At 37.4% G+C, this 13755-nt stretch overlaps 1 protein-coding gene across 3 annotated transcripts in view; it reads left to right on the forward strand.

Annotated features, from left to right (window-relative positions):
- LOC148454321 (venom factor-like) overlaps positions 1-13755 on the forward strand; it is a 184853-nt gene that overhangs the window by 110989 nt on the left and 60109 nt on the right. For all 3 annotated transcript variants that reach the window (XM_088461041.1, XM_088461040.1, XM_088461042.1), the window contains exon 28: positions 10003-10166. In XM_088461041.1, coding sequence (XP_088317167.1) covers positions 10003-10166 — 164 coding nt within the window. The remainder of the gene's footprint in view (positions 1-10002; positions 10167-13755) is intronic.

The raw sequence follows: 13755 nt of genomic DNA on the forward strand, positions 1-13755 counted from the left end.
GTGGCTCAGACAAAGTTTGTGTACAGAAATTAAATTCATTTATATTTCATATACACCTTGTATACACACAGCCTGAAGGTAATTTTATATAATATTTTTAATAATTTGTGCCTTAGACAAAGTTTGTGTACATTGAACTATCAAAAATCAAAGGTTTCATTTTCTCAGTCATGCCAAAATAATTCCGGATTTCGGAATATTTGGATACGGGAGACTCAACCTGCATATCAAAAAAAGGGGGGGAGAAAAAAGAAAAGATTCTCTGGTCTGGTGCACTAATAGGTCTAAGTATGATTATCCTGATTTATTATCCTCAGAAAGACAAATAAAATATAACTTTTATTAGATAATTGAAAAATATAGTGTGGTCAGATGTAGGCCGAAATATAAAATAAGTTAAGAAAAAAGAAAGGTGAAGATATAATGAAAAGTAGTGATTTAAATCACCTCCTGTTGCTGCCGGTTTATTCGGATCCTATTATAAAGGATTATTACTGTAGTCTCTGTATCTTTTTCTTCACTACATATATTACTATGGTGATAGAGATACACTAATTTATAATGTAATGTGATGATTTTATGTTTATTCCCACTGGGTGTTCCTGTGGATTGGGTACTGAAGGATAATACCTATTGGTATTCTTCACTCCGTATTGCAAGGTATCAATATGTTGAAGGCAAAGTGCATACGTTAGTATTTATAAAATAAGCCGTGCATCATTTCACAATAGCCATGTGCACATAGACTTGGTAAATATGTTTCACTGTTATATCGGGGCAGCCCGACCTGTTTGTAAATAACAAGGATCATTTATTTAATCAATGTATACTTAGTATCTAGAACGTTTCATAGCCCAGAAACAGATGGTCCTGTTTGCAAATAGCAAAGATAGTTTCTTTTATCGGTGGATACTTTATATCTAAAATGTTTAACAGAGAGTCACAGTCATTCTCTGTATATACAGTGATCCTTCACATATGTAATACACTTGTCAGCGCTGATTACAGTAATATCTTATTTCTATTAGGAGAGTAACCAAGGAAAAATTCCTCATTTATATTTAAACCTTATGTCACATTCACTTTCCTTGTATCAGAAGTGCAAATTATTTTTAAGTGCCAATGGTAAAGGAGTCAGTACAATATCCTAGGTATCTCTATCACTATCCCATACATGGGTGTAGTGAGTTAATTGTCCGCATACAGTGGTGCGGTGTCCGGCAGCATGCAGGGAATGCCGACGCGCGTTTCGCCTGGGGCTGCTTTTTCAAGGCAGTGCAACCAGTATGCCTGTCGTTTACGGTATTTATCCCGGTAAGTCTAAGCTCATTCATCAGTCCATTTGTCCCTGTCCTTCTCCATCTCTGATAGGCACTTAGCATCTATTGAGGAGATTCAAATATCTGAGTCCCGGGTTAATTAGGCTGTTCAACGGGGATCCATTACCTGCGATGCATCACAAACACATCAATTAATATGTTAAAATGGATTTATACATTACTATACCTCAAAGAGTACAATTATGTGAAAAATATAATTCCTATTTTAGAATACCATGTAGTGATGTTTGGTGTGGATGATTGATTTAAACCATAACTATAATAACAATCAAATAAGACCGTGATAAGTATATTTTTCATGATATGAACAAATACTTATATTATGTGTTATTCATTAGGAAGATAGATAAATAAAATGCTATTTTCTGTTGTTAGATATTATAATCTATCAGTTTATATTTTATATTGAATGAATTAATCCTGTAGAGTGATGTGAGATCATATATATTAATAATATCTTGATTACAATAAATCACTTGTATTAATATTAGCAGTTAATGGTATATGTGGATTAATAAATTATCATCTTGGGTAATAATAGACTTGACAAAAAAATAAATTAATAATATGGGGAAATATGGATCAAAATAGCACATTTAAGCACCTAAAATGTATTAATTATACTGGGGACCTAATATATAAAAATATGGTATGGTCCTTTATATATAAGAGTGTGCCTAAGAAACAGTATTATATTTTAATGTCCTCTACCAGTATGGAAATATCAAAACCTATATGTATATATATATATATATATATATATATATATACAGTATTTATACATATTGACACATACATATAAAAATAATCCTCCCTCTTATAAAGAAGACAGATCTATAGATTCTTTAATATACAGGTTGAGTCTCCCATATCCAAATATTCCAACATACGAAATATTCCGAAATACGGAAAATTTTTGGCTTGACTGAGAAAATGAAACCTTTGATTTTTGATGGTTCAATTTACAAAAACTTTGTCTAAGGCACAAATTATTAAAAATATTGTATAAAATTACCTTCAGGCTGTGTGTATAAGGTGTATATGAAACATAACTGAATTTTATGTATGTACACAAACTTTGTTTGAGCCACAAAATTATTCAAAATATTTTATAAATTACCTGCAGGCTGTGTGTATAAGGTGTACATAACACATTCATGCATTCTATGTGTATATTTGGGTCCCATTCACAAGATATTTCATTACGATATGCAAATATTCCAAAATACGTAATATTCCATTATCCAAATTACCCCTTGTCCCAAGCATTTTGGATATCGGAGACTCGACCTGTATAAAAAAAGTATAATAATATTAAGTAAAAATATATGGATAACCCTGCCCCATCCAGAAAATAATATTTCATACTCTAGTATAAATTTACATCATTTAAATTGTCTGTTGAAATACTTAGAAGCTTCAATGTTAATTAAAAAGTGAGATTAATTATGTATATCGTGATCCTAGTGTATATATAAAAAAATAATTATTATTATTAATAAATTATTGTGATGTATTTGAATAAACAAAATGTTAAAGTGACCCAACTACATGGATAATACACGTTATATCCTCAACTTAATATTGTATTGACTGTAAAAATGTGTCATATAGTGTATGTGACTCTATCATGTATAGTCACTCTGTTATATAAAGTTATTAAAAAGATAAATTAAGTGATGCAATTATGTGCAAATAGTGTAAAAAATAATAAAATATGTGACAAAGGTGATATAAAATAAAAAAGGGGGGGGGAGAAAAAGAAACAGGGAAGAAAAAGAAAAAGAGAAGATTGTATTAATCCATAATTTGTGTATATTGAAAATGTAAATAAATATATTAGATTAAAAAAAGTTATTAGTATAATGGTTGATAATGCCATAATTCACATGAATAATCAGCAGATAATGTGTTTTGCATATTCTCCCTTTTATTATTTAGTTTTTTTGTTTTTTCATCCATAGTGTTCCACTATTATTATTATTTATTTATTACCAGTTATTTATATAGCACACACATATTCCGCAGCGCTTTACAGAGAATATATGGCCATTCACATCAGTCCCTGCCCCAGTGGAGCTTACAATCTATGTTCCTTATAACATGCTCACACACTATGGTTAATTTGTGTTGGGAGCCAATTAACCTACCAGTATATTTTTGGAGTGTGGGAGGAAACCAGAGTACCCGGAGGAAACCCACGCAAGTACAGGGAGAATATACAAACTCCACACAGTTAGGGCCATGGTGGAAATTGAACCCATGACCGCAGTGCTGTGAGGCAGTAATGCTAACCATTACACCGTCTGTGCTGCCCTTCCACTAGGCTCCTATTGTCAAAACCTATTATATGAATGAATAAGAAGTTTGTAAAGAATGTGCTCAAATTCAATAGATATGACATGAAGGATACCATTTATGGTATAATCTAGATTCATAGCTGTTTAACTGGTCTATAAAAAGGCGCTATATTGGATGTTTTCATTCATCCCACATGGTTCCAAACTGTTCATAAGGAATATCATTTTGGATTCTCTTTTCAAGAGTTCCTTTGAGATGTCACCTCCCCTTATTCCCAATTTGTTTTTTCCATTCCATTCCATATGCTTTTAGGTGGGCAGGATCTCCATTGTGCTTTTTCAGGAAATGTCTGGCAACGCTTGTAATTGGTTTAAAATTCAGTCATTTTTGACATTCCTAACGTGTTCCGAGATCCTCTTTCTTACCTGTCTATTTGTCATGCCAATGTAATTGAGACCACATGTACAGAATAGACAGTATATCACCCCCATCGTTTTACAGTTAATGTAGTCCTTGATGATCACCTCATTTCCATATCTGTCAATGGTTCTTTTCTTTTGTTCTATGTATGTACAGGTTGTACAATTACCACATTTGAAGCAACCCATGACATTGGGGTTGATCCTGTTTTTTAGTCTCTTGAAAAGGCTATGCACCAATTTCTTCCGTAGGTTCTCAGATTTCCTCCAGCTGATGTCAATCCTGTCTTCTAGAATCCTTTCCTTATCTTTGTCTAAGGTAAGTATCCTCCAATGTTTTTGCATAATTTCTCTAATCTGTTTCCATTCATTACAGTATGTACTAATGAATCTAACACTTCTCTCTGTTTCTGCTTTCTTATCCCTTTGGGGTGGAAAGATTAAAGTTTCTCTTTCTTTCTGTTTTGCTTGATGGTATCCTTTGTTAATGATATTTTTACTATATCCACGTCTATGTAATCTGCCAATAAATCCTTCAGATCTTCGTTCAAATACTTTAAGCTCTGTACAATTCCTCTGTGTTCTGAGGAATTCTCCCCTGGGTACCCCTTTGATAGTTGCAGGGAGATGTGAACTTTTTGCATGAAGGATGCTGTTAGTCGCAGTTTTTTTGCGAAACATGTCTGTAATGATTTTTTTGTCATCCGTGACCTCAATCTTTTGGTCCAGGAATGTTATGGCTTTTAACTAATCTCACTGGTTAGTTTTAGGTTGATGTCATTTTCATTTAGTATTCTGATGAAATCTAGAAGATCACCTTCACTGCCTTCCCATATTATGAAGATTTCGTCGATATATCTGAACCATGCAATAACATGTTCTGTATATCGATTGTTATTTGATGAGAAAACAACTTCCTTCTCCCACCACCCAAGGTACAGGTTGGCATACGTCAGAGCACATGTAGTGCCCATCGCTGTACCCCGGGTCTGGAGATAGAATCTCTCATTAAAAGTGAAGTAATTTTTAATAAGGACAAACCTAAGAAGTTGTATGACAAAATTACTAAAGCTATTACTTCCTTCCATATCTAGGAAGTATTTGGTAGCCTTAATACCATGTTCATGGCTAATACTTGTGTATAGCGACTCTACGTTGCATGTGCATAGCCATGTGTCAGTGGTCACCATGATGTTGTGGATTTTACCTAGAATCTCAAAGGTATCTCTCGTATACGAGGATAATTCCAATACAAATTTCCGCAGGTGTTTATCCTCAAATACACTGGCTTTCTCAGTTAATCCATTAATACACAATACTATCAGTCGACCTGGAGGTTTTTGAAGATTTTTGTGGACTTTTGGTAGCCCATAGAAAGTTGGTACCTTGGGATGTTCAACCCATAAATATTCTATTTAATTTTTGGTAATTACTCCTTGCTGGTAATTTTCTTCAATAATCTTTTTATATTCATTCAGGAAGTTGGCAGTGGGATTGAGTATCATCATCCTATAGAATTCCTTGTCATTGAGTTGTCTAAGTACTTCATCTACATAATCTTGTTTGTCCCAGAGGGCAATATTGCCCCCTTTATCTGAAGGTTTGATCTCTATGTCATCCCATTCTTCTATGTCTCGGAGTGCTAGATGTTCAGATTTTGAGAGATTGCATTTTTTCCCATGTCTCTTTCGTTTGTACAGTTCATCTATATCTTTAGATACCAGGTCTATATATATTTTAACCTGAGGGCAGATATGAGGATTAGGAAAAAAAATGATTTTATAATGGGTCTGATCCATGTTGGAACAGTGTTCCACCTACTGGATAAAACCCCGATACTTTGGTGTGAAATTAGTATAAGCTACTGTACAGTATATGAAACTGCATATTCCTAGTGAATACACACTGCAGGAATGTACATCCACATTATACTTATAGTGTTGGTGAGGTGAAATTGAGAAAACAAGCTAATCAGCTATAATTGCACAATCCACTTTCCTGAAAACATGGCATGTAGTATGCTTTTACCAAACAAACTACATTTTGTTTGTAGTGTGGAGAAGTTGTGAATTCAAGCTTATGCCACTACAAACATAGATTGTGGGGTCAATTCAATTAGGTGAGAATGTCTAGGTGCGAGTTGTGATTTTCTCTTGGAATTCGCATAGCAAACTCATTTTGCAATCCAATTAGCAACTCGACTGAATCAGTCAGACTGAATTTGCATCTTCCATTCGCACCTACCTGAGGGTGAGAGATGGATAGGAAAATCTTTATGTTAAGGTTAAAATGTCGGGACACTGTGCAGAACCCCTTGGACACTCCCCCTAATGACTAATTGAAAGTTTCCAATTAGCTTAATTAGTCCAATAATTACATGTAATTTTTTGGGGTAAAAAAAAAAAGTTCTCAAATTAGGCACCCAAAATTTAATTACAATATTTTTTTAATTGAAAAATAATAGTTTTTTTATCATTTCTTTGCAATTTTTCAAGGTGCCCTCAAACTACCCCAAAATCACCTTTATTCCTACTTTTTTTTTTGGTCATTTTCGTTTAATTCGTTTGAGATTAAACGGAAAAAGTTTGCTTTTTTATCGTTTTCTTGCATTTAAAAAACAAAAACAAAACACAAATCAGCCATTTGACACCATTTAAAAAGCTACAGTAACTTCCTAATGGCCACAAAATTATCCATTTTGGGGGGTCCAGCATGGTCTCCCCACTTTTTCATGCACTTCTTTCAAATCTCATTTGGCAGTCAATTCGCACCCCTCCACTGCGAGTAGTGTGAAAAGGGATTTTTAATTGGATTGGAGAATTCTCGTGAGCGCGATTCGATGCGAAGTTTGCGAGTTTCAAGAAACAAACTCGCTACTCGCAATTCGCACCTAATTGGATTGACCCCTGTGTCTCTGACAATTGATGCGCTGCAATATGTTTCTATTTTAAAAGACCAACTGCTGTAATGATACCCATAAGTCTTTAATTAACTTAGTACATCAACCACAATTGCTATTTACTATAACTAATTGTAAATATAAAATATCTTTATATCTACCCAATGTCACATATGGAAAATACTTGAGTACTGAGCGGACATGTGCATTTATTACCTGCCTTATATACAGTACCTGTACTACAGTAATTATAACTCCCAGCTCATTTATTGTAGCATAGTGCAGATTTTCTACTCATTTTCCTCAGACTATTGAAAAACATAGTGGTACTAAGAGGATATAAGTATTTAATATATTCAAATACCAATCTCTGCACAACGGTGTAAGGCAGTTATTACTGCTAATAAATAGATTATTGGAATCCTAATATCTAAAAGAACATTATTTAAGAATAAGATTGCATGATAAACCAGAATAATTTCAATGATATAAATGAGTGCCAATTGCCTTGGTCCATAATATATAGGGTCAGTAACTTTTTTCTCAATATCATATTCATATGTTGGTAACTTGATCATTTGTTCAGTATACTGCTAATAATATAAGTAGGTACTGAATTGAGATACAATTGTGGTAACAATTAATGGATACATCCCCCTTTAACTGTGTGCAAGTACATTCATCCATAAAAGGGAACGCCCTCATCTCATAATATAAGACAATATTTGCCTACAACATTATAGCATATAAAATTGAGAGCGAGATGACACCAGAAATTTCTTTGCATATTGCAAATTGTATTACTTCATGTTATCTTTAATATGCATTATTACTTTTAATATTTCACTAGTACGATACACAATTTTAATTAATGGAATAAAGGTTATATTTTACATAACTTCTATAGTGCGCCAAACACAGAGACAATCCTTTTCCTTTTTTTCTTTGTACTAACACTGGGATCACAATATCCTGATTGATATGGAATATAGAGAGCGCGGTTGTCAGGAAACACATTTTGGTTCTAAGAAGTTGAACAACCCTTTCTTCATGTAAAATGAAGATAGGAGACCTAGAAGACAGAGCCTCAAGCTCTAAAAACGTCTAGCTCAAGAAACCGCTTAGAAGAAAGTAACTTTTCAGGTAAGGAGCTTCATCTCCACTGAATCCAAAAAATTTTAAAATCAGAGAGATGCAAGCTATCAGCACTAGGATGAGACCCTAAGGAACTATTGTGGGGAAGTTTGAGGTAGCAAATGCATTGCTCCCTTTAAGAAGATCTACACTATAGGCAATACAGACAGTTTTTAATGAAAGAAAACTGAAAGGGATGAAAGTTGAACCTTCAAAGAGCTAAGAATAAATTCCCTTTCCAAACCGTCCCATAGAAATTACAGCAATCGGTCCAGGAAAACAAAGAGAGATCAGAAACCACTTTGCTTTACACTAGGCAATTCCACACCCTGAGAAAAGTCTTGGCTAAAACAGATTTGCCAGCCTTAAGCATGATTTTAATCACAGTGTCAGAAAGTACTTTCTAAGTGGCGGGTTCTAAATCCCGTCGGTTTTGCAGTTTTTTTTCCAACCCGACAATTTTAGAAGGCTAAAACCACAAAGAAAGCACACTTTACCATAGAATATCAACAAAACATTGAGGACTCCTGCATGCACTACTGATCGGCGCTGCATCCTTGGACTCAGGATCGGATCATCTGCAATCCCTTCTGCTGGGTCACACAAGCCGGCCATCACAGATTGCATCACAGATCCATCTGCCGACAGAGGTCCTGGCCTCTTCCCTCCCCCAAAACAGTGGTGAAATATGCTTCCATTTTGAGAAATGGAGGTCGTCGCTGCCCCCTCCCCACCCACAAATGGCAGCAGGCTGTCAATTGCTGATAATCTGAGTGTGATCACGCAGGACCTCTTCTGTGAACAGGTCCTGGCACAGGCGCAGATTTCCGATAATCAGCCCCAAAGTCGGGACCCCCCTCTAAGAAAAATAGGGACAACCAACCCTGGTGGGCGTGGGGTTAGTGGTAATAAAATAGTCACTAATATTGTTCTTATAAGTCCAAGCAGCCTGCACCAGCACGCCCAGACATGCTTGTAGTTTGACTGTAAATAACAATAATAATTAATTCATACATTCTTTATTACTCATGTACCCAAAGCCCAGGGGGCAAGTGGAAGAGCCCTGGGCTTTCAGTCCAGGACTGGTTGTCCCTTGTCCCGGGGACAGTACCTGAGCCTTTTTTCTCTTGTGAGCATGCACCATCATTCCGTATATCACTGGGAAGATAGCACCACTGAGGAGGAGGGACCGACCTACCGGCACAAAGTCATTATATGCTGAGCTGGCGGGGGATCTGCTGTTCAGAGGAGGGGGCCTGCTGCACATGAGAACCCTCTGGCATTAAAATGAGCAGTTCGGTTTTTCTGAAAACCGAACACACCCAAACTTTGGGGTTCCAAGTCAAGTTTGGAGATAGGATCTAAAACCCAGACCTCATGTGATTTGGATTGCATTTAAGTCCCTCCCTCATGATTTCAGGTGCTGTGAGGTGGTCAAAATTGACTGAAAATGACTAGAAAAGTTATTGATGCTAATAACGCTATTGTAGCAAATACAGGCCCAAGTTACATGATTTTAGATTTTTTATACATTTTTAAAGAAATCCAATACAAACCCCAAAACCGGACCAAAACAATTTAGGGTGGTTTTGCCAAAACCAAACGAAAAACTTGGGATCCAGGCACCTCTATAATTAATATGCCCCTGGCCAAAGCTCACTGCAACTACACCCTACATGGTAATCCAGTCTCCCCCTATGGATGAGTTGAGGAAATTACAATATCAAATAACAATAGTAGTAAGTATACAGGCTTGCATGATTTATGTAAATGTTACTCTTTTTTAGATAGGTGCAACTCAACATAAACATGTAAACACATATTCCCTTTCATGCATTTTGCATAACTGTATACTGATTAAACAAGACGAACATCTCTATATATGTTGTATTCTCAAATCTTTTTCTAGAAAACACTCACTGGGAAGAGCCAGATTCCCACCACTTATCCCTGGAGGCTACGTCCTATGCTCTTCTCACACTTCTGAAGATGAAGCAGTTTGTCCAGGCTGGGCCAGTAGCTCAGTGGCTCACAGAGCAGAGGTTCCATGGAGAGGTTTATGGATCCACACAAGTATGTAACTCTTGTAATTATTCACATTGCATTAATTTGTCTTTACCAATATCTCCTTATCAGAGTATAGACTCACAACATAAAGTAATATTAATTAAAAGGTGACAAACTGTGGAAATATGCTTTCAACGTTTCACAGAAGATTTACCATCGAAACATATAAATGGTTCCAGACTGTCATTTAAGCCACTAATAACAGAGAGAGACTCAAGTGCATAATCAAAATAACAGCCAGTTATGGATTAAGAGAATAATCCAGAAACCAAAGATGGAGTTAAAGGTCACAGCTTTTATTTATCAAATCAAATGGATTTTCCTAAAGAAACTAGGTGGCTAAGATTGCATTGCATTGGCTCTAGACAAAAATAGTATACTATATAACACTTTAGGCACACTATAAGCACATGAAACAACCTGAGCTGTGATCCCTCCCTTCCCCTTATTGGCATATTTCTACCAAGCCCCACCAATAAGAGGAAAGCTAGTCCCCTCTTTTGGACATAGATAACTCACCCTGCAAATGGGTGGTGACTCACAGCTGTCGCTTGCGCCCAAAGTAGGCGAACAAGCACACAAAGCAAACTGCAGACCACCACCAAACAAACTAAAACTCCACCCAAAGGGCAGCCAACAAACTGCGCAGAAAGCAGCATCCTTACTCCACTTAAATGAATACCTTTTAAACATAAGAGGCTGGCATAATTGTAGCGAACTGAGGAGTGACGCACCATAATACCCCCTTGAAACTTACCAACAAAAGCTTTCATTTTGCTAGAGCCCCCTAATGTTCAAAACATTAGCACCTCCAAACCCTCCTTTTAGACAATGTCAGGCTAACCGAATAAACCCCACCTAGCTCATGTCTCCATAAGTTCTGACTTAATATGGACAATGAGGCAGATGCCCATACCCTTACCCAGATCATTGTCTCCTAAGTGAAACACTATGAACCTGGATACACCGCAACATCCAATGGAATCCATTAGAGCAATCTTTAGTGGCATGCCTTCCCCTATTCGAGGCACAAGAGTGTCAAACTCAACATATGATGCCTTGCTCACAGTGTCCGGATTTGAGAGCTAAGTATTTAACTTTTTTGGAGTAGCGCATATGAAAATCTAGTGGTCATGGCCAGCCTCCTACCTAGTGCAGAATATACTGGAAATCTATGCTGTTGGGAGATACCTCAAGTGAGATCTCATTGTTTTTAAAAACACAAAAGAAGACTGCCTGACTCCCTTGTCTCCTATGGAAATCCTCATCATAGTTATGTCATGCCTACCATTTACTTTTAAGAAGTTACTAATGGTTAAGATACACTTAAGGATGCATATTCATGTGCTTCTTCAATCCCATCTCTCTAAGTAACGGGCCATGAATGCAAACATGCCATGAATGGAAGGCCTCCTTCCCAATGCCCCCGATGCCCTAACAACAACTAAGCCAGTATTACCCTCTATTTATTATTACGGTAGAAAGGTCAACAAAGTGACCATTAGCAATTTTAGAAAGTGCTCGAGGATACACCTCCCCATGTTATTTCGGTATAAGCACTATGAACCATATTGTCACCTGTACTTGCCAAGGTAGCCGACACCACAATAGGTTTGGTTTGCTTCCTGTCACTAATTCCCTGAAAGTGGCACTTGAGCAAGCACATAATTTTACGCAGTTTTTCCTGGGACCCTGAAGATTAACTTGCTACTGTACAAATAACTAGTGCTATCAGCAACATCAAAGGCACCGAAACCCCCCAAATACTTGCCCCTTGCCAGATGAGCAAGCCAATTCAGCATCAGGACAAATATTCCTTTTGCTATCACATAGTACCCGTGGTCACTGAATGAGGTCACAGCACACCCATGGTCACTGAATGAGGTCACAGCACACCCGTGGTCACTGAATGAGGTCACAGCACACTCGTGGTCACTGAATGGAGCTGACAAAGTTAAGGAGCGGCAAAATTAGGCAGAACAGAAGCAGCAAACCAGTAATAGGTTGGGACAAGAATGAGAGAGGTCCATCTGTGCATCTGAAAAAAATCAGCATCAACCTGGACCTGGATAGCAGCAGTGAAGGAGGAAAGGCAAAGGGAAGATGCCCCCCACCCGAAAAAAAATGTGGGTAATCAGAAAGGGAATATAAAGATCTATTGATACTGGTGTGATCCTAGAATAAAATACATGGCATGGCAGAATAGAAGATATAATAGAAGATATGTTGAGTTTGACACTCTTGTGCCTCGAATAGGGGAAGGCATGCCACTAAAGATTGCTCTAGTGGATTCCATTGGATGTTGCGGTGTGTCCAGGTTCATAGTGTTTCACTTAGGAGACAATGATCTGGGTAAGGGTATGGGTATCTGCCTTATTGTCCATAGTAAGTCAGAACTTATGGAGATATGAGCTAGGTGGGGTTTATTCGGTTAGCCTGACATTGTCTAAAAGGAGGGTTTGGTGGTGCTAATGTTTTGAACATTAGGGGGCTGTAGCAAAACGAAAGCTTTTGTTGGTAAGTTTCAAGAAGATATAATTTAAGTAAATCTAAAAAAAAAGAATTAATAACCATCATCCTAGAACCAAATAATAAACTGTTGCATGTGATACTTAATAAAATAAATATACAAGTTATTTTCCAACTGCAATAATGTGCACATATAATGGATTGGATGTTCTTGCAATAACAAAGGATGTAGTTCCAGTTCCAATGGCTATTTTATTTAAGATGACTGACAATACCAGTAAACTCTGGCTTATAGTACTGTAAATGTCAATCAAGGATGTGATCCAATTGTATAGGCGGCTAATTACCAGTCTGATCTGGGATTGTCATCACACACAAATCATCTCGCTTGCCTGAAGCATGTTTAGGTGTATTGCTGCACTAGCTACTGGGAGACCAATCTATCATACAGTCCTGAACGTCTGTTCTGAGATGATCCAAGGAGGTGAGAGCAAGTGCAGCCATTGACTTATCAACAGATATAGTGATTAACCCTAGTCTCTGACCACTTACGCTCCAGTAATAGGGCCTTTATCAAATAGTCTGTGCGTCTGAAGAAACCTGCATCCATCCAGACTTGAATAGCAGTAGTGAAGAAGGAACTGGAGAGGGGAAAATGCCCCCAAAATTAGTTAACCAGAAAAGGAACATGCCTAAATTAGGAGGAAAATTTCCCAGGATGGGAAAAGCAGTGGAGAAGATACATGGGTAAAAACTAAAGAGCAGCTGCAAGAGCAGGGCCAGAAAGCCATTTCAAGCAAGGGCCTGGGGATGGGGGGGACAGTTGCTGTCATCATGGAGAAAAGGAGAACAGAGGGGTAGCTGGGCCAGAGGGAGCTGGCCTGCGGCAAGAACACCTCGTCCCCAAGTATAGCCCACAAAATGGCCATGTTCATGCATGGACTGATTGGAATCTGAGGGAGAGGGACAGGTGAGGCTGCAGGATCAGAGAGCACAATGTGAGCTAAGGGGGCCAGTGTAGTAATGCTTGCAGCCCAGTGGTGGCTACAAGAATGAAACAGCAGCCAAAAGTTGGGACACCGCATGGACACATGGCCCACCCATGGCCCCAGAAAAAATGTCACAC

The sequence above is a fragment of the Taudactylus pleione genome, unplaced genomic scaffold, assembly GCF_031769625.1.
Source record: "Taudactylus pleione unplaced genomic scaffold, aTauple2 ptg001005l, whole genome shotgun sequence".
In the NCBI taxonomy this organism is placed as follows: domain Eukaryota; kingdom Metazoa; phylum Chordata; class Amphibia; order Anura; family Myobatrachidae; genus Taudactylus; species Taudactylus pleione.